Source organism: Idiotropiscis lumnitzeri, chromosome 7 (assembly GCF_059441095.1).
Source record: "Idiotropiscis lumnitzeri isolate Australia: NSW breed Sydney's pygmy pipehorse chromosome 7, RoL_Ilum_1.0, whole genome shotgun sequence".
NCBI lineage: Eukaryota > Metazoa > Chordata > Actinopteri > Syngnathiformes > Syngnathidae > Idiotropiscis > Idiotropiscis lumnitzeri.
Genome location: NC_142397.1, coordinates 137,071 through 158,523, shown reverse-complemented (window position 1 = coordinate 158,523; position 21,453 = coordinate 137,071). Strand labels below are relative to the sequence as shown.

The following is a 21,453-nucleotide window of genomic DNA, read 5'->3' as shown; positions in this document are numbered from 1 at the left end:
CATTTTCGCGCTTGGGGAATAGACGGAAGTGACGTAAGGCTGCCGCGCCAACGTGACAGTAATGCACTTTTTTCTTTTATTATTTAGCGAATCAAAATATGTAAAAACAACAGCCGGGGGTAAAAAATACAATGGCAAAGAAATATATTGGGAAATTACGTGCCTTAAGCGAGACGTCATAAGCAGGCGCGCACGCCACCGATGACATCTCGTACCGACGCCGGTCACCCGCAGTCCGATGCCAACAGCGGGCGGTTTTGTCGTTATACAATACAATATAAAAAGTAAGACTTGTTTACAATCGCAAAAGCCTGAATGACTGGCGATCACCTTCAAGAATCCGCCCTCCCCCATTATTGGCAGTGAAGAAGTCATAAACGTTAACATTCCATGTTATATTTCATGTTTATTATTTTTTTTTCCAATGCATTTTTTTGCTAGTGCTGGGTTTGAGTGTGGAGTAAATGAATTGTTTCAAACGATATGTGGTGCCATCTTCTGATTGAATCAATTTGTTTTTTTGCCAAACTTGCTGAAAGTCTACTTCATGCTAACATAAAATGGGAAATACACTTGACATGCTAACAGTTAGCTTCACAACTCCATTCGTGCATTCAAGTGCCAACTTGATTTGGATACGTTTGTTTCTTGGAATTTGGGTGGCCGCTTGCAATTATTACTCGAACGATTTCCAGAGCAGCGGACCAAAACCCCCCAAAAACTAAGGACCAGGACCGGTGGACTCCATTTTTTGAGCAAAGAACTTCAAAATCTTCCCCTCCAAATGGTCCGTTTCTTTATTTTTCCCGAAGCCACCAGCCCATTTTCCACAGATTTGATGTGTTGAACTCAGGTTCGAGACCGTCTGCCATTTTTGTCACAATTCTAATTGTAGAGTTGGGCGAGTGGAGAGAGACGAACGATTGCCAAGGCAGTTGCTGCATTCGCAATAATTCTCTTGTTTTGAGTGAAGTCAGCAAGGTCAAGTGGCCATTCCAATCAGATGTACCATTTTGGCACTTTGCTGTATTTGGGGCCATCGGATTTGAGATAGGAGTGTTTTGAGTTACGAGTGTGACCGTATTCAACTCATATCTCAAGGCACCACCCCAAATCAGCCGTGTTGTTGTTTTGCGGAAATTGACGGTGTGGTGGCTATTTGATGGTCTCGCTGATGACGGACGCCGTCGCTGGTCTCCATGATGTCGTTTGCGTCACGTGACGTCATCCGCATCCGTGCTGTTGTCTTCGTTAGCCCGAGCGCCACGTCGGCTTCACAGACGCTTGGAGCAAACTCTACAACGACTGATCAAATTTTCTGGCAGGTCCCCGGCTTCGGTTCGAGGCCTGGGTTTGCTGGAAAAAAAGTAGCCGGGTTTCAGGGCAGAGTTTGCATGCGTGTTAGCGTGCGACTGCGCGAGCACCTGAACATGTGACCCGAGTCTAGCGCGGCCAGCCAGTACGAGTACGAGTCGGTGTAGAAATTGCACGTCCCTCTGCCGTGACACTCGATGAAGGGAATCTTGCGGAAGTTCTCCAGACATGATCCGGGCGACGAAAGGGGTTGACCCGAACCCTCCGCCCCGACTCCCGTTTCCTGAACGCCAAGCAAAAATTGGCTCGTCAACGCCTTCTGTGGGTCACCTTCACGCACTCAAGACAATTGCCCCTTCTTGACCAAAGATGTCAAACGCCCGACGGCCATCTGCGCTCTCAGATTGTCCAAGAAGAAGATTTTGCGAGCTGAGGTGGATTTGTCCTGCCAATTACGTCCGAAGCGGGTCAGGTCAACAATCTTAGATCTGAAAGCAACAGTATTTCCGAGCAGAAATCTTGATGCATGCATGTGCGCGTGGAGAAGGATGACGGGTTTGTGGACTGCGACAAGAACGGAATGAAGCCAATCAGAGAAGCGACCTCACTGACCAACGCGAAAGCAGTCGGGAATCAAATCAACGTTTTTGTCGAAACGTGGATTCCGCAGATGGCAGCAAGTATTTTTCAAAGATCAACACTGCGGCCTGCAATTTCCTCGGAAACACTCGGTCATCGTTGGCGCAGCAGACAGACACGGGGAGTGTCTGGACTTCCTGGTTTTTGGTCTTTCTTTCTGCCTTGGAGTACTTTGTTTCCAGATGGCTGATGGAAGCGAACCCTAACGTGTGTGGCGGGCCAACGAATAGCGAAGACGGTGAAAAACTGAAGAGCTAACAGTGGGCGACAGCCTGCGATGTGAATGAGGAGGCGTTCCTAATCAAGCGTCCAGAGAAAACTCACCATGACGAAGGAGAATCCCGACCACAGAGGCTCCCAACCTCGAGGACACTCAGGAAGCAAACGTGTCTGACTGTGGACCGTCATCACGTTGGCTGGCGACTCGCACACTGTGCACCTGAAACACACACACACACACGCACACCCCCACACACACACACACACGCACACGCCTTATAGTGTACGTCACACACATTCTGTATATAAAGCACACAAGCCTTATATGCATTCTGACCGGCTGATGTAATTTTTCAGGAGCGGTCCCGAGATGAAGGGTATGGTGCTGAGCCCTGATTGGTCAGTGGACAGCCAATAGGAGTAATCGTTGCGTGCGGCGTAGCGGCAGGTGCTGTCCGTGTTACAGAAGAGGAACGGCATGGTGGTGAAACGAGGAAGGCAGCTACCCAAAGCTCCTGAACACATGTAGATGAAGGATTGGCTGGGAAAAGTCCAAATGTCGCTTCTGACACATCATTAAATCACGTCCGTTTTGATCCGTCGCAGCAAAAGCATGTTTATGGCAGGGGACCTGATATGAAAATTAGAGAAGCCAGAAAAACTGAAAGTCCCGACAAGGAAATGCTTGAACACACCATAGAATTTTCCCCCCCTTTACATACCGACTTGTAAGTGTGAGGCGGCCACAGAAGCGTGTGGTGTGTTTGCGCAGGGCATCACGTACCCAAATCCTGCCCGTGAGCTCGGTTGTTCCCATTGATGAAGAGCAAAGAGAAGCCGCTGTACACCTTGACGGATCCGGACGGGCATTCCGGCACCAGAACGTTCTGACTGTGTCGGCTGAATAAGAAGCCGTCTTTCTCTGGGCCGTCTACACCCAAACCCGGGGGACCCCGGACCCCCTTTGCACCTGTGGGACCTGGTGGACCCGTCACACCTGCAACATGACATTACATAAAGGCCAGACAGTTCTGATGTGGTCCTGTACCAGCGCAGTTCTTATCATTTCAATTTGTATGACATTGATGTGGTTTTGATATGATTCTGGTGCGGTTCTCTTGTGGGTCGAGTAGTTTTCTAGTGATTTCTGATGTCATTCTGGTGTTGTTCCAATGTGGTTCTAGTCAAGTTGTGCTGTGGTTCTCACTGTTGGAGATCAAGCTCTCAAGAGTTCTTCCATGATTTTCCTTTTGACTGAAACAGATGAACCACAGGAAGACCATTTACTTTTTCTCACCTTGTATTCCAGGATCTCCTCTGTCGCCAGTGTCGCCTTTGAGGCCGGTAAAACCGGGCCCCCCCGTCCATCCAGCGCCCCCTCGATCACCTTTTGGACCTTCAAGTGTCAGAAAGAATCCCAAGTTGCCTTTTTAGGACATCCTGAAGGGGTTCTTTGTCAAAATGCTGAAATAACTCACCTGGATTGCCAGTTCTCCCTGGCGCTCCTGGGGTCCCTGTTTGTCCTGGCAGACCCTGATCTCCAGGAAAACCTTGGTCTCCTGCTAAGACCACCACTTCCATGGACACGTCCTTGCCCCTCTGCCCTGTTGGAGTGGTATTCATCAATATTGTCACAAGTACAAAAATATGACACGGGCAGAATAAGATGTCACACAGTGGTCCTACCTCGTCTCCCTATAGGTCCTGATGGTCCAGTAGTTCCTTTGATGCCTGCGGGCCCATCGTCACCCTTAATGCCTGAAGAAAATAACAAAACCACCAAACGGCACTGCTATCTCACACTCGATGTTCTGAACTAAGCCAGCAAAACATCGTGCTGGTCTTACCGACGGGTCCGGTAACCCCGGTTTCCCCCATAAAGCCTTTGCGTCCTGGTGCTCCCAGTGCTCCATCTCGACCCTGAACACATTCCCGTTCGGATCTTTTAAACACAAACACAAGTGCGTCTGAATTTGAGTTTCTGAGGAGATTGAAAAAAAAATACTGACCGTCATGCCTGACGGGCCAGGATCACCTTGGCAACCAGGGCTTCCTGCGTTACCCGTTGCTCCTTTCAAGCCCTTCTCTCCTTTAAGACCAAAACCCGGGGACCCGGGGGGTCCTCGACACCCTGGTAGGCCTACAAACAAAGTGGAAAATCACAATCATGCAAAAATGATCAATCTACTAACGATTGAATCACCTCTTGGCCCCTGTTCTCCTGGCAGGCCTTTTACGCCTTTCTCTCCTTCAGTGCAGGGTCCCTGGCTGCCACGAAAACCAGGAGGTCCAGGGGACCCAGCTGGACCAGGACAACCTGGATTTCCTTCAGGACCAGAAGGCCCTGGATGACCACAAGGACCAGGAGGTCCCTTTTCTCCAACATATCCTAGAGACAAACAGAATTTATTTTTTTGAAATGAATAAAAAATATATTCCAAACTCACCTGGTGGACCTTGTGTCCCCTCTGCTCCTCTGGTTCCGATTCCAGTTTCTGGAGAAAGAAGACACCTTATGTCGAGTCTGACAGAGACAAATGATCCCCTAAGACAAGGATTGATCTGAGTCCTTTCACCTCCCATGGCTCCTTTCTCTCCAGAAGGTCCTGGAATGCCATCTTGTCCCTGGTTTCCTCTGGGACCAGATGAACCGGGATTTCCAGGAGCCCCCTTGTTACCTGAAATGGAGACACAGTTGTCATGTTTTGTCCATGTCATTGGTTTGATGTTTATACAAAAGCAAACATCCCACTAAAACTGAAGCACCTGTCAGGCCACTAGGTCCTAAAGATCCGCTGACTCCTGGAGGCCCATCACAAGCTTTCTCACCAGGGGAACCTGGAGGACCTGAGACAGAGACAATATTTTCACACGGACTATTCAAGGCGAACCAGAAAAAAAACAACATGATGACTGAATCAAAAGTGAGACCTCTGCATCCAGGTGGTCCAGCATTTCCTTTAGGGCCACAGGGACCAAGATTTCCTGGCGGACCAAAGTCTCCTCTGTCTCCTGGCACCCCCTTTGGACCTGTAGGACCTGCACAAGCTGACTGTCCCTGGTAAAAGGAATAGAAAAGACTGAAGACTTTGTGCCAGAGCCGACACCATGACAATCTTCAGCTCACGAACATTCACTGATAAATATTCATGCTTTTGAGGATGAAATATGTATTTGACTGACAATTTCATTTTGACAATGAAATGAAAAAGTTCACATTTTGTATCCTTTTCCAACTGCTTTATTTGGAAGTCAATTGTATCTCTAAAATGATTGCCTCTTAGCAAAGTAAAATGCTAAACCTTTTCTCCAGGATATCCTTTGGGTCCAGGTCCAGGTAAACTGGGTTCCCCTTTTGCCCCTTTGAGTCCCTCCAGTCCTTCAATTCCATCCAAACCAGGTTCTCCACAGAGCCCCGCAGAGCCTTTTTCACCTTTGCAACCTGGACACAAGATGCAGCCATCCAAAGTCTGTAAAATTCCAGATTGATGATCATGTTGGTCATGAAGTCAGAAAATGACTGACCTGGTTTTCCAAGGTTCCCTGGGTCCCCAACGAGACCGCAAGAACCAGGACGACCAGTCTCTCCATCTCTTCCTGGTTCTCCATGGAGTCCTGACACACAAACACATTTACTGCATTTCTTGAGTCAAATGATCAACTGTGATCATTATCGATGTATTTCATGGCTCATTCAATGATTGTTAGCTGTCTTTGAGCTTGAAGTGTTCACATCCCATCGAGCATGAAACGAAAAAAAAAAAGACTGAACATTCCAAAAAACAAAAAAAAAAAACACCTTGAGGCCCAACTCTTCCTTGTGTGCCACTGGTGCCGTCGAGACCCGGAGGCCCCGGGCTACCTTGATCGCCGTTAGCACCAGTCAGGCCTATAAGTCCTGAGGACAAAGAGACTTGTGAGAAAATACAGATCTGCTCGCACTGCAGCTTGTCAGAACATCACAAGAATATCAAAGAGCATCACAACATGGCTAGCTGCTTGAGAATGTGTGTCAACAGTCTGTGTGGCGATCGTTCCGGATGGCAGGAAGCAACTGATTCACGCCCATCTCACAGCGACAGACAAGATGATCTGAAACTATAACATATAGCCCAAAATGTTCTCTGCGGCTTGTTTTTCTTTTCATCAGTTATCTTCAGTATCAGGGCTAGCGTGGTACTGCAAATCACCGGATTAACAGCCCGAACAGCTAAATTGAGGAAGCACGAATGGCTGCGGGTCTTCAACTTATGTGGTATAATACTTGCGTTGGCTTTTATCTTAAGACAGGTGCAGATGAGGCATTTTTGTTTGCATGCTAACTCTATGCTAACTCATGCGAGCTCACCTGCTCTTGTGAATACGAGACTTCTGGATAAAAAAACAAACAAAAAAAAAAACATCTTTCCTCAGCTTTGTCAATGGTCAGATGACATCCAAGTTTGTTTATGAGTGGTGCCATTCGAGAACACTTTTTTTTTTTTTGCCACCCGGAAGAACCATGGGGAATAGAATAGAATACCAGGCGGTCCTGGATCTCCAGGCTCTCCATACATCTGCACATTGGTCTGTGTTCCTTTTGGTCCCATTTCCCCTCTGCCCCCCTGAGGCCCAGGTGGCCCCTGGGAGCCCGTTGCACCATTCGCACCCTCCTCACCTGAATTAAGAGTCACATGGAAGTGATTTGAAGAAGAACGGACAAAATTATTTTTGATGACTCTATGTCACCTTTTGGTCCAGGAATTCCAGGTTCTCCTCGTTTCCCGAGGTCCCCGGGACTCCCACTGGGTCCTTGGGCACCAGAGTCTCCCCGGTTACCTGACACACAAAAGCAAATATTACTCTGTATTGGAATGGAAAATTGTTGTATCTTATTTCTGTGTGTTCCTGTGGCTTCAATAGGGAATGTTAACCTAAACCAAAACCTTTGCAAAGACAATGACTCAGTCTTTTTCCGATTTATTTAAGCTATTTTCTGTCAGAACGAACCCCGCCCCCCCATAATGGGTTACAGTACGACTTAGTGGGCAAGAATGAGACTCTCCTTCCTACCTGGACTTCCTGGCTGACCAGTAGTCCCGGTCGGCCCCTTTATACCGATGCTTCCCTGCAGACCTGGAGTTCCATCAAACCCCGGGACACCAAATGGTCCTTGCAGCCCAATAGCTCCCATGCCTGGCAGCCCAGGATCGCCTTTCTCACCCTTGAGACCCCGGCCTCCTGCAGAGCAAAACATGCCTCGCACTCAAGAGTTCTCCAAAATCATCTTCTTGATGGATTTTATACCCGAGAAACCAATGACTCCTGTTGGTCCCTGCTGTCCCGCAGGTCCAGGTGCTCCCAGAAGGCAAGGTCCAACGGGGCCAGGTGGTCCGGTAAGCCCATCCAAACCCCTAGAACCTGAACGACATCAAAAATGCATGTGGCCCTCAGTCCACTGAGAGAACAATGGAAGTGTCACAGCATGAAAAAGGCAAACGGCATAGAAGTGAGAAATTACTGTCGCTAGCTAGCTCGTTAGTTGGATTGTTTGTTTACGGTGAGCACCCGTGTTTCGTGGGCTATACGTTCCAAAACTGGTGAAAATCTGTAACGTAGTATGTAAACAAACAAAAAAAAAACATTTAGGAGGGGTTCACTGTAGAGATAGACCAGTCGTTTTTCTCAGGGCCAATAACGATTATTGGTTGTCAATGAGGCTGATAGCCGCTATTTAGAGCCAATATTTGTTTTCAGTAGAAGGGAAAATATTGGCCTCAAAATAAAACAAAAATCAAATCAAACAAACACAAACTTGTCATTTTTATTGAAAAACAACCACTCAGTTTTACAAAATGAGATTTTAACTGACATTTGAAATGAATACTTCTCTGAAGTGAACACGGTTTTAAATTTTGCATTTCTGATTGCTTTTTAATGGATTTAAATTGATGACATAATCGACCGTCATTGATTGTTTAAAAAGGCCCAATATGGGCGTGGCCAATTATCCATCTATCTTTGGTCGACTGTACTACTCTGTCGTCGAAAGCTGAAGATGTCACTTTCTTGCATTTACTCAGAAGCAATGTGAAATTTGTCAACAGACTCACGAATATGGCCTCAGCTCAACGAAGGGCAAGCAAAGAGTCGAGAGTGAAAAAAAGACTTGAAGCATTTGGGCAAAGAAAGCAGATCATCTCAGCTTCAATCTACCTTTGGGACCTGGTGCTCCATCTTGTCCTGCGGAGCCTGGAAGTCCAACAGATCCTTGGGGCCCTTGAGAGCCCGGTGCTCCAACAGAGCCTTCCTCTCCTTGGGGACCCAATTGGCCCTGCTGGCCCGGAAAACCAAAGCCCTCATTGCCCTGTTACGACAAGATCCACACATGATGAGTTGAGAGATCGGGCCTGGAAGTTCTTCCACCCAGTGACTTCAAGTCACCTTGGAGCCGGGTCTTCCCGGTGGCCCCGATGGTCCTGAGCGCCCCTTACTTCCATAACTTGGAACACCTGGAGTGCCTGCCAGCCCCTTGAGACCTGAGACAAGACTTGGATAGGTCACACTTGAGTCCAATCAGGAACCATCACCCTTTCAAAGCACACCTTTGACTCCTGGAAAGCCGAGAGGACCCTGGAAAGTAAATCCTTCTTGTCCTCTTTCTCCCTTCAGACCGACGGATCCATGAGTTCCAGGAGGTCCCATCACACCTGAGCAGCACAACAAGAACACGTTGACTTGATTGGAAATGCGGATGTTCTTTAACAATTATGTTGACGTCGTCTGGGTCCATTTTTAAGTTACCAAATCAAATCTCAGCTTCACCTTCTGATCCAGGATTTCCTGACGATCCCTTCAGTCCTTTCTGGCCGGCATCTCCCGGGCTTCTTGTGATTTTGCCAGGAGAACCTTTTTCTCCTGAAACACACGGTTTTGACTTTTAGATTCAGCCTTTGGTCCTCCAATCACACGTGGCCAGTCGTACCTGGTGGACCAGGATCTCCCGGCTGGCCCAAAACGCCCACGTTCCCTGGTTGTCCTGGGGAGCCAGGAGCACCGACGCCCGGAGGACCCGGTGGCCCCATTTGTCCTGGTGGCCCTCTGGAACCCGTCAAGCCAACAGGACCGCTGAAACCTTTGCTTCCTTGTCTCTGCAGACAAACAATGACATCATGTGATGTGGAGTCCTCACCAGAATCACTTTTAAATCGTCCTTTTAGCACATTTATTCTTCTCGCGCACATTCACAATACACGGTTCATGGATTCACTATTTGCTGATCTTGTTCCCTTTTTTTTTTAAAAACTAATCCTCTTTTATTGACTGGGGCATTCAGGCACCATCTTGGTGCCAAGGTATGATGTTGAAGTGAGTTCAGGAGCTTTGTTTAAATGGAATGTATTTCAAGTGGAAATGAAGCGCCACAACTCGCTTTGTCTCTATTTTAGACAAAGGTAACGCTTTGCCACCACCTTGTGGCATTTATAGACAATTCTAAAAGTAGTGCATTTTCACTTTCAACAATCAAATCCACTCAAGAAGAGGCCTTGCAGATCTTAAAGGGACAGAGGATTGGCCTGAACATTCGGACAAATGCGAAATTGGTGTCAGGGAAACGGCTGCTTAGGGCGCATCATTTTCTGACATGCGGTGACGGCTGCACCATCTGCACAGATGGACTTGGAAAAAAGAGGAAGTCACGCTCACCCTTATGGATTAAAATTGATGAAAGAACAACCGACAAACAATTGAGCTCACGAAAGGCCTCTCTGAACACATTGTGTTCCAATCTTGGCGGGGTCTTATCAAATAAAACTGATCCAGGTTGAGAGAAACTGCATTTCAGCTGCTCATTTGCTCATTCTTTCAGTGAGCCATGGAGAGGCTAATCATTGTGATCTCAAAAACGGTATTCATAACAAAGCCGGTTTTCTTGCAGCCAGATACTCACAGGGTTTCCCTTCAGACCCGGACGTCCTTTCGGTCCTGCACTTCCAGGAAGTCCATCTGTACCCTCAAAGCCCAGCGCTCCGAGGTCTCCTGGATCCCCCAGTTCACCCTTCTGCCCAAACCTCCTCATGATGCCGCGATCCCCCGTTAGACCAGGACGTCCTGGCGGTCCTGGGATGCCAATGAGGCCCTGCAGAGCCAGAGTGGAAGACAAACCTTTTGTCGGCTGCGTAACATTCGGTGGTTCCAAGGATCTAAAAACTTCAAGAGGATTTGGTTCCAATCCAGAAGGAGGCTGAACGGAACTCACCTGTGGGCCAGGTGCTCCAGCAAAACCTTTCGGACCTCTTTCGCCTTTGGACCCGGGAGCGCCAAGTGCACCTGGGCCACCGAGGAACACAACCAAATGTCTTCAATGTGCTCATTAGTCTTTAGAGTAGTACCCTGACTTACGAGGACCTTGCGACTGGCTGGAGACCAGTTCAGGATCTACCCTGCCTCTTGCCCAGCTGTCGGGTTTAAATGCCCCGACGCCTTGTTTAGACTGAAATACCTTTACTGATCTCACCAGGAAAAAAGCAGGCATTGTTGTTCATCCTTACCGGCCGACCGGAAGTGAGAGAGAGAGCCATCTTGCTCCCTTCAGCTCTGAGCACCCTCTCTCTGCTCTCTTCCGCTCCACCTCCTCTTTTATTAGCGCGTGAAGGAGAGTCATAACGAAACTGAAACTAGTACATCATGGCTTACAATGAAAGCAAGGAAATAGAAACTTATTAGACAACAGAAGCAAAAGTGTGTGCGTGCGTGTGCTAAAGCATAAATGTCAGAGTGTGTGTCTGTGTGTGCAAACATTAATGAGTGTATAAAAACATGATTAGAAATACACAAACTGATTACATATCCTCAGCCCATCTTACACCAGCGTCTGCTGGGAAGGGCCGGAATTTTTAAGAAGAGGTTCAAGTGGAATAGGGGCACAATAGTGGTGTCAAATTATCTTCACATTCTGGCCCCAACTTCTATATGACTTTGAACTTACATTCTTTCATTTTGGGATTTCGGCTCTCATGCGCTGAGTCACCGGCGCTTCCGGCACAGACAGCTCCTTGGTATGGTCTTTCGTCAACCGGATGCCGTGTGATGAGCCTGAGGTTTCATCGGTCCTCTGTTTTATTCACTTAACCTGTTTGCATGTGTGGCTATTATCTTCGGGGGCGAGTATTGGGTTGGGCAGGTTAGGGGTTCTTGTTTCTTTGGGTTGCATATTTTTTGCATGAAAAACTGCAGTATAAAAAAAAGTTGGACTGATTTATCTTAGACGTGCAATTACCGAACTTGAGCTTTTTAGGAAGAGGGAAATGATCCCAACCTTTGGAGATTGTGCCTTCTCGACACCCTTCCCTTGTTATTGCTAAGCGAGTCACCAGGAACAGTCCAGGCGGAAGGACACATTGAGACGACTGCGTCATGATATATGAAAACAGTTCCAAACTTGCTCACGGAACAAGTTCAACTCTTAAGTCAAGATATCACTGTATTTTGTGACAATGATGATGAGGATTTTTGGTTTGATTTTTTTTACATTTATTTTAATTTTTTTACCTTTGAGCCCATCTGCACCGGGTTCCCCCGGTTGACCCGGTGTTCCGGGGGGACAGATCAAGCACGGCTCCCCCTTCTGACCTGCCAAGCAAACAATATCCACCTAATGTTGAGTTCTTTCTTTTTAGTTGTCACGTGCGCTCACCTTCCGACCCTTCCCGTCCTCTGGTCCCGGGAGGTCCGCCCAGGCCTTTGCGACCTCGGGCGCCAGGCGGTCCGACAGCACCTTGCAGGAAGTCTGGTCGTGCAAGTTAGAGCGTTTGCATCTTATTTCTACGTCTGTGAAAATTGCTCGGCTAGCTAGCATCTGAGTTGGACCAATTGTTGAAATGCAGTAAACACCGGTACCTCGATTTTCATTCATTCCACGACCGAGCTTGTAACAAATTTCGCGCATATGTTTATTCCATTTCCTCCACTGAAATGCCATTCAAGCAACACGCCGCTGAACAATCATTTTCCTTCATTTGATCCGCCACTCTGCATCGACATGAGCAGTGCAAATATCAATTTGCATTTGATGCCCAGTCTCATAATGATGACATCATAACCTTGTGCCACGCCATTCGGCTCATTTATGAGCACTTGATGTAATCCCCAGAACTGGGCAGTCCGTCCCGGGGGCAGAACGGTAAGGCCCGCAGGATGCGCATTTTTGGGGCGGGTGGTGTTAAACAATGACCAATTTTAAAAAAGGGTTCGAGGCTAGAGGTGGATTTTAGTCCGGCCCTCATGCGTGTGACGTGGTCATCTCAACTTCTACTACTCTGCCAAATGGACAAACGACAAAAATTGCCTCCGAACGTGTCAAAAGCGCCACGACCAACTGTACATACTTACTTGCGTTGGGCACATTCGTGGAGAAGAAAGAAGAAGGAGACAAAACACCGTAATAAGGCATTCAAGTTGCCGCAAATGCTTGTGGGAGTGAGGCCACAGCTTGACATAAATGCAACATTTTATTTTATTTTTTTTAACCAGCTCGGCGCCAGCATTTGTGTTCGACTGACTGACTGATTGTCCCTGCTCTCCTTGACCACCTGAGAGGGCGTCAAAGCACCTTCATCGGCACTTTCCTTTTCTCTACAAATAAATAGAAACTGCAAAAACTGCTCAGATGGGGTACACCAAACACAAAGAGCACCTGGTATTCCTGGTTCTCCTGGTTCTCCCACAGGTCCAGGACCTCCAGGGACCCCGGTACGTCCTGGAGGCCCAATGATGATGGGCCCGGTTTCCCCCGGTTCTCCTTTAGGTCCTGCAAAGCCTGGTGGCCCCTGAGGGCCTGGCTGACCCGTCGGACCCTCCCCTGAAGAGAAGAGTATCGTGAGGATTAACGCTAATGACACATCTTCTGATTGGTTCGCCGCAGGATACCTCGTTCGCCCTGCAGTCCGGGAAAGCCCACAAGTCCTGAAAGGGTCACAGGAGGTGAAGATGATTGGACACACCACCTGGACAAGTCCAAGATTCAACAGATAGCAGCATGAAGGTACCTGGCTCTCCGGGAACTCCTGGAAATCCAGGGGACCCGGGAGTCCCGGCTTGGCCTTTCATCAACGCGTGCTTCCAGAATATCTGGGGAAGAAAAAGCGTCTCAACAGAAATAGCCATGCACCTTTCAGCTACACTCGAAATCCCGACCCGTTCTCCAGGATGGTCCACAAAACCTCACCTCGCCCGGAAGACCAGGGGGACCAGAGTCGCCTTTCTCGCCCTCAACACAAAACAAAATGATGGTGATGAGAAGCTTTCATAACTGCAAATGATCGAAATCCACGAGTGATTGACGCTCATTGATTAAATAACGAGGAGAAGTTCCCATCCCAAAAATTTGGACGAATGAATGAATTTTGATGAATAAATGAATGCTGAAATGCTGAAGGCGATGTGTCATTTTGTACTTACCTGTACTCCATCGATGCCCGGAGGGCCCACAAAGCCACGGGGCCCCGGGTCTCCCTGCACATACAACCAAATGTGTCATTTTGTAATCCGGCACGGCAAACAGTGGCTTGAGTTCCGGTCCTCACCGGTTGGCCCACTTCTCCAGGGATGCCGTCCTTTCCAGCTTTTCCCTGCAAATGACAAGTGAGACGTGGCATACACTACGCGACGCGACGCTATGGCGATACCCTGGCACATCACCATAGCGACAGGAACGCCCAGAGTGGCGGTGGTTGGCTTACCGGAGAGCCGGGCTCCCCTCGCTGGCCCGGCTCGCCTTTTCTTCCCGATCTTCCTGCCGGACCCTGACGAGCATAAACCTCACACAGATAAAAAAAAAAAGACAAGAAAGGAGATGAAAAAGTGAAGAATAGTTGAAAGACTTACAGGGCGTCCAGCGCAACCTTTGTCTCCAACATCACCTGGTTCACCCTGAAACCATCCGAGCAGGTGGACGGACCAACGAATGAGTGAATGAATGGATACATGCATGAAGAGAAGATAATAATAATAATAATAATAATAATAATAATAATCCCATCCCAATAGAAGATCAGACACATAAATGTTTGCAAGAATTCTTGAATGGATGAAGAGATGACAGGATGAATGAACAGCTCTGATGAATGCATAAATAATGACTGGATGAATGCTTGAATGGATGATGAATAAAAGGCGGGCTGGCTCGGTGTTGAATGATTCTGTAATAAATGAATTCATGTGCAGATGGATGAATGACTATGGATAATGGAAGAATTGACCCACAAATGAATGAAGAATGGGTTGCTTAGATCAACAATAATTGAAAGAATGAATACATGAGGATGAGTGGGTGAATTAATGATTATATGGATGAATGAATGGACAAATCAACAAATGAAGAAACAGCTGAATAAATGAATCGCAAAAAGGATGAAATGAAGATTGGACAAAATAATGGATGGATGAAGGGATGAATGCGGAGACGACGACCACGGCAGACCTTGAGTTCTTTGGGCCCCTCTGCGTACAATTTGATTCCTTTTTGTCCCGGGATCCCGACAGGTCCGCGATCTCCCTTGAAGCAGAACCTCCATGACAATCCCGACAACGTAAATTTTGGAAACCCTGACACGGGACGGACCTTGCGGATCCACCCACCTTCAAGCCTTGTGGACCCGGACTGAGTGGACTGGGACCCTCTTGACCCTGACACACAACACACCACACGCATGCTCAGTGTCGCTTTCAAACGTGTGCCTAGCATAGTGATAGCGGCTTGCGCTGCCATTTTCACGACCATAAGGCGCACTTCAAAGTCTTCCATTTTCTACGCAAATGAACAAGGCTCTACTCTACATGCGCTAATGCTAATCGCATGCTAATGTTAACTGTATGTTCCAGTTCATGTTCGTAGTCGTAACTGAGACTGCGGCTTTTTGATTTGGTGCGCCTTCGGGTGGTAAAAATCCGGTATTTTGGATGACGGCCCACCTTCTCTCCCGGCAACCCCGCCAACCCTGGACGTCCCTGTTCAGTAAAAACAACAAAACATTAGCCGACGTCTGATCGGACACCAGAGCCGTTTGGTAGGAGGTTGAGAACAATTGGAAGCGTACGGGAAGTCCAGCAGGTCCTGAAGGTCCCGGGAAGCCCGGAGGACCAGGATCTCCACCCGAGCCCTGCGCCACAAATGACAAGTCGTGTTTTGCTTCTATTCAATGGTCATTGTGCCGCACCTTGTGGTGTGTGTGTGTGCTTCGACCCCTGCGGACGGTGTAATATCGACAAGCGCAAATACTGCAGGCAACTCGTTCCTCAGTAAGCCGCATTAACGGGAGTCGTTCTTCGCAGTGGATAAAGCACATTTGCCTGTGAGTATTGTTATACTGCCCGAATGCAACGTTTCAGGGTCACATGACGTCCACATCGATTCTATTTGTTAGCCCGTGTGCCTATCAAGTCGACCGACTCGGTTGTGTCGGCCACAAAAATTGGTGGAAACCAAAATGCATGCCTCGAAACTTGTTGGTGTTTGCGCATGGCAAGCTTACAGCCGCAAAGTTGCGATAACAATTTGTCATCTCTCACAAGGCGGAACGATACGATTTGACGTCACGCTGTATCACGGCGGCGTCGGGACAACGTGAGCCGCCATGTGACGACAAAGGTGCTCGAGGTAACGCCAACGCAGGTTTCAATTTGTGTATTGAAGTAAATTAACACAGAACAAAACGTATATTTGTCACGACTTGACGTCTTCCGATGAATTGATGTGTGCATGTGAAAGCTAACTTAGCTTCGCATAGCTTCATGCCTGCGAGTGAACGCCGACGTGACGGTGGTGGGAAATGTGAACGAAAAATAAAGAGCAGGCCAGCATTTCACTCTTTCATTTTATTCTAACGAATTGGCTCGTGTGTGTGTGTGTGTGTGGGGGGGGGTGATAATCGATTCGTAAAAGGTTCATTTGTGCTCGCATGAGATAGTGGAGGCTAAGCCGTTGTTGTCAATACACAAAGTGTAATTCTCTTTGGTTTTATTGACTTTGACTCAAACCTTGAACCATCTTTCGGCATATTTTGACTGTTGCGCGATATGAAACCGATTCATGATTATTGTTGACTACCAAAGCACTGCCGAAGGCAAGCGACTTGATTGGTTGTCATCACACAGTGCTCGTATCTCAAGTTTGCACTCGCACGTCAAAGTGAAAAGAACGTCCGACAAACGGCTCGTATCTCGATAAACGCGTCGATTGCCTCACACGGGACGGGGCACCAATGGATCGCGATTGGCAATGATGAATGAATGAATCTACTTTTGGAATCGTTCAAAATTTATTTCTCCCCAGTCACGAGAGACACATTTTTATAACGTGGTTTATTTTCTTTCTGAGTAGATCTGAAACAATTCTTGAAATATTTTCAATCATTATATTGGCAGTAAAAAAAAAACAGTACTTGGACACCGTTAATACCTTCATTGCTGTTGCATAATTACAACATTAAACGTCACAAATAAATGATGTATAATTTCAAATTTAAGACTTGACAAAACCAATCCAAACATGCTCCTTTCTATCCATCTGTGAGTTCCTCTACTTAAAAACTAAATATTTTCACCTCATCTTGGAAAAATATTGTTTTTCCCCGCATCACCTTGTCTCCATCTGGTCCTCGTGATCCTCGTGCGCCTTTGATGCTGGAGGAATCTGGAAAGACGGGCGAGACTCCCTGGAAGGAAGCAAATAATTCCAACGGGAATGCGGAATCATCAGGAAGTCTCGAGTCCAAGCGGAACCTCAAACCTTTTCTCCTCGTGGTCCGGGGGGACCCTGAGAAGACATCACGGACGTTAGCGCGGCGACTTAGCAACGTTAGTCTGCAACACCTTTGGGCAGAAAAACTCACGTGCTGACCGAGCGGTCCTGGAATTCCGGGGAAGCCGGTGAAGCCGGCCGGACCCTGCAAGGACAAGAGATGACGTCACAAGTAGGCGGGCTATTTTTAGAGGGAATTTCCATGGAAATTTTGGCTGTAGAATTTAAACATTGCAAATGTTCAATGACAACTAAAAAAAGAAAAGAAAGATGAGCGCTGACACGGTGGCGAAATTGACGGGATTTCCCAAATAGAAATTGGGAGACGTTTCATGGGAACTGCAAAAATAGAAACACTTTGTTTTGCCTCCAGGTGCAACAATTAATCATGAGGATCAAAAGAAGCGGCGAGGTGACCTTGGTGCCGTTGCATCCTGGGAGTCCCGCTTGGCCCGCCAAGCCTTCGCCGCCCGGAAGTCCCTGAAAAAGCACCAGATGGCAAAACCACAAAGTCACGTCCGTCTCGTCACGTTTCAAGTTCATGTTGGAAAAGTCGCTCGGGTGCTGAATTTACCGGCAGGCCAGGAGGGCCGGGAAAGCCGGAAGGGCCTGGAACACCCTGAACACACACACACACAATGATCACAAGAAGAAGAGAATGTGTGTGCGTGGCTGTACCTGCACGTGTGTTTTGTGTTTTGCGCATTTCTACACGCGTGAGCGTGTGCCATGTTGTGTGCGTGTTGCAGTCACGGGAACACAAGCGCGTGTTGCCCTCCAATGGAAACATCATCATCGTCATCATCATCATCATCATCATCATCATCATCATCATCATCATCATCATCATCATCATCATCATCATCATCATCGTCATCATCATCATCATCATCATCATGGCGATCTTCCTACCCGAGAGCCTTTGAGTCCCACACGTCCCACAAAGCCCTGCTGGCCCTGCGACCACAAGATCCATCATTACCGTATTCATCGTTCGGATTATGATCTGATTTTTTATTACATTAAACACACACACACACACACACACACGCACGCACTGACCTTGAGTCCGTCCAGTCCTTGGCTGCCCTCGTTCCCAGGGTAACCGATGAGTCCAGGCAGCCCGTCGTATCCTCTGTCACCGACCTCCCCCTTGAGCACGGGCGGGTGATGACGCAATATCAGGTCATGTGATTACACGAAACGTCACCACCGGGAAGCCAAAACATCTCTTTCAAGAAAATATTCAGCAACACGCATGACGAGGAGAAAAAGCAACGGTTTAATAGGAAGAGGACAAGATGAATTTTTGTCCGTTTGGCTGACTCGGACGGGGCGACCGAAATACTGACGAGAGCTCACCGACGGAGCCGAGAGTCGCCGGGGGCCTCCCGCCCGTGGGACGTGCCCCAAAATGTTTTGGGTCCGATGCAAAACACAACATGCAACTTTGACATGCATGACATTGCCAGGATGGCCGAGTGGTCTAAGGCTCCGCGTTCAGGACCCGGTCTCCCCAGGAGGCCTGGGTTCGAATCTCGAATTTCCCCATTGTGGGACTAATAAAGGGCAAATTATAATTATTATTATTGCTCGAAATCCGCTCTGAGCGCACGCAGTTTGCAGTTTGCAGTTTGCAGTTTGCAGACACACACTTCAAGCGCTCCAAAAATTCTCCTGTGTCACGTCTTTCGCATAGTTGCTGGTCTAGCTCAAACTGCCGGAGTGTCTTTTGACACACTTGGCTCATAGAGATGATTCCGATTCTGAAACATTTGAAAACAAACTAAAATGATGTCCATACAAAAAAAAAATCATTCAAAAGAAGCAAGGGTGAGAAGACAAAAAACAAAAAAAGCAACATGACTTAAATGCCAGCGTCTAAAAGTGAGTTTGAGGAAGTTGGACTTGAAAGACGCCGTCTCAGCTCCACAGGCAGTCGAGGCGCTCTGACAGAAAATGTTTGAAGGAACGGGCAAAGAAAAAAAAAAAGTAACCAGCATCAATTTGAAATCACTTCAAACACCGACTGAGGTGATGCTAAAATCGGGCTGATGTGGCGCCACCGGGTGGAACTTGTGAGAAGCCGAGCCGCCGCATTCGGAAGCGGCCGGTGACGAGAGAGAACGGGTTCGAACGCGTAGCGGGTGAGTTGCAAAAATCAAAGCTGGACAAAATGAGGCCATGAATCACTGGCAGTCAAAAGGACTGCGCTCGAGGGGAAGCATAGCAACGAGAAATCAAATTGGGCCTAAAAGCAAACCTTGCGGTACACCACAGGTGAGGGGAGAAGTGGCTGAAGAAAGACCGCAAATGTTGGCTCCACATTTCACCGATCCCCAGCCGGCGTTTGCTACGATCACGCCGGCTTCGAGCCCTCCCGGTTTTCAGCCGGCATTCGAGGGTTCCCGTTTAAAAGTTGTCCTTTTCGAAAACTTTTGAAAGTTTTGAAATTGCTCTCAAGTTCTCCAGGTTCGCTTTCTTTCAAACGGGCTGAGTGGACGACGCCACCCAGTGGCGAGCTTTTGCTAAAACGGATTATTGGAAACTTTGGTGGGGACCGAGCCCACCTGGCAACAGCTCCGATAAACACGGAAGCGTCACGGACTTGTAAGGGTTCAAATGGAAATGAACGTCCCTGGCCGGGGTTTTTTTGTTTTTTTTTTGTGGTGAGTGGGCGGGCCGCTCCTGGTCGTGAACTTTAGACGTCAAAGTTTAAAAAACACAAAACGATGAAAATAGAAAAGCAAAAAAAAAAAAAAGAGGAAGCCATTTGAAGTTGCACCACGGCACGCCTGCCTTGGAAGTGAGGAGATGACTCACCTTCTGACCTTTGACCCCGTCGCAATGACACGGCCACTTCCTGCTGCACTCGCACGCCTGCACAAACGACAAACGGCAACAACACATCAGCAACATGTCCGCCGGTCTTGGGCTCGGGTCTCGTATTTGTCTGGATCGCCTCGCTTGTTTTTCTTCTTTTTTTATCTGTGCAAGACATTTCCAAGTCAAGCGGAACCCAAACAAAATGTTTGCGTGCACCGTTTGTTGCTCTGACGCGGTCTTATCTGGGACCCGGTGTGGCGTGTTGCGGTCCCGTCTCAACTTGTGTCCCCATCTAGGCGTCACGTCGTCGCGCTAACACGCGTTTGCGCACATTTGTCTTTCATGTCTTCTCAGTCTCGCCGCCGCCGCCTCGGCGTGTGCGTGCGACAACACACAAAGCCGCCAACGCAACCGTCAAACGTCAACGCAGCCAGAAACATTTGTTCGGGGTCCACTGCGCGCACACGCGAGGTCGGAGAGTTTGAGCTGGACAGGGCCCCGGTGTGCCAAATTCTGATCGCCCCCACCCAAAAAAATAAAGATGCGTGCTGACAATGATTTGGGGTCTTGTCTCCAGCCCAAGCGGTTAAGATGGTCGCCTGCGTGTGCGTGTGCGCGCGCACACACACACACACACGCACACACGCAACCCGTGCTTTGTTAGTGGCATGACAACAAACAGCCCAAGACACATGTTGCAGCCTGCAGACTTACGTTTTTTGTTGTGTCTGACACAGAACTGCTTGGCGTGCGTACGTACGTTTGGGCGTAGCGCAAAGGTCGGCGTGTATTTGTTGAACAGCAGTCCGCAATCAGATTTTGTGAAAGGATTGGAAATGGAAATTGGAAACGGTGGAAGAACTAGGGCCTATTGAAACAAACAAAAAATGGCTGGGCCATGTCGGCCTAAAATGGACCTGCCGTTTAAGAGTCGTCGCGGATTTCCCAATTGCCACCTGCCACCAATTACGCTGCAAACAAGCCACTTACAGGACGCCAAGTGTTTAATTTTGTCAACCCTGCAAATTTCAATGAGCGAAAAAAAAGTCCGAATGTCAAGGTGCTGACTTTGTTTATTGAATGCAATCCATTTGTCTTTTTGCTGTGGCTCGTCTCTGAAATGACTGTCCGCGGCTTTTGTCTACAAGTCACAAGTGACACGCTTTGCTTTCATCAAATTCAAATGGCAACTTAACTTCTTCAATTCATTTCACGTGGGGGAAAAAAGCTCAATTCTTGTGAGGAAACAGAAAGACAGACAGACAGAGAGAGATAGACAACCAAAAGAAGTGGATCGTAAAGTTGTTCGTGGACGTTCGGAGCCCGCACGTGAATGACCTTTTTTTTCTTCCCGATGAAGCAAGCACAAAAAGTGAGCTCAAAAGTCAGGCGTCGAGCGTTGTCTCACCGTGCCTGCGTCTCCCAAAGCTCCGCGGAACATCATCATCATCGTCGGCAGCATCAGCAGCAACGGCGGCGGCGAGAGAGCGCGCGCCCGCGAGACCGATGGAACAAGCATGGAAGCGGTTTCGCTTCGGTTCGCTTCGGTTCGCTTCGGTTGGGTTGGGATCCTCTCCTGGCCCGACTCAGTCCGGCTTGTGAAGGGTCGCAACGACGAGCTGCCGCTGCTGACAGTGGGAGTATGCAGACCCCCCCACCCGCACCCCCCACATCAC

The 21,453-nt window shown here is 48.2% G+C and overlaps 1 protein-coding gene across 1 annotated transcript; it reads right to left on the bottom strand.

Moving 5' to 3' along the window:
- Positions 1 to 386: 386 nt before the first annotated feature.
- Positions 387 to 21,430, bottom strand: col4a3 (collagen, type IV, alpha 3). Its single transcript, XM_088299943.1, has 52 exons — positions 21,186 to 21,430; positions 19,775 to 19,831; positions 18,014 to 18,103; positions 17,864 to 17,908; positions 17,526 to 17,570; positions 17,369 to 17,431; positions 17,043 to 17,096; positions 16,940 to 16,966; positions 16,791 to 16,865; positions 15,249 to 15,311; positions 15,124 to 15,159; positions 14,791 to 14,838; positions 14,633 to 14,707; positions 14,038 to 14,082; positions 13,893 to 13,955; positions 13,737 to 13,781; positions 13,612 to 13,665; positions 13,379 to 13,420; positions 13,200 to 13,281; positions 13,081 to 13,116; positions 12,848 to 13,012; positions 11,849 to 11,941; positions 11,704 to 11,784; positions 10,412 to 10,482; positions 10,103 to 10,291; positions 9,137 to 9,302; positions 8,977 to 9,069; positions 8,757 to 8,861; positions 8,596 to 8,690; positions 8,368 to 8,518; positions 7,459 to 7,572; positions 7,225 to 7,392; positions 6,901 to 6,990; positions 6,695 to 6,829; positions 5,972 to 6,070; positions 5,698 to 5,787; positions 5,475 to 5,614; positions 5,104 to 5,230; positions 4,939 to 5,019; positions 4,749 to 4,850; positions 4,620 to 4,667; positions 4,376 to 4,561; positions 4,182 to 4,312; positions 4,020 to 4,092; positions 3,859 to 3,930; positions 3,651 to 3,776; positions 3,470 to 3,568; positions 2,957 to 3,169; positions 2,510 to 2,687; positions 2,278 to 2,392; positions 1,425 to 1,597; positions 387 to 1,356 (listed from the first exon to the last, which is right to left on the bottom strand). The coding sequence occupies exons 1-52, from the start codon at positions 21,294 to 21,296 to the stop codon at positions 1,275 to 1,277; spliced, it is 5,007 nt and encodes a 1,668-aa protein (XP_088156069.1). The 5' UTR covers positions 21,297 to 21,430; the 3' UTR covers positions 387 to 1,274.
- Between the last annotated feature and the right edge of the window lie 23 nt (positions 21,431 to 21,453).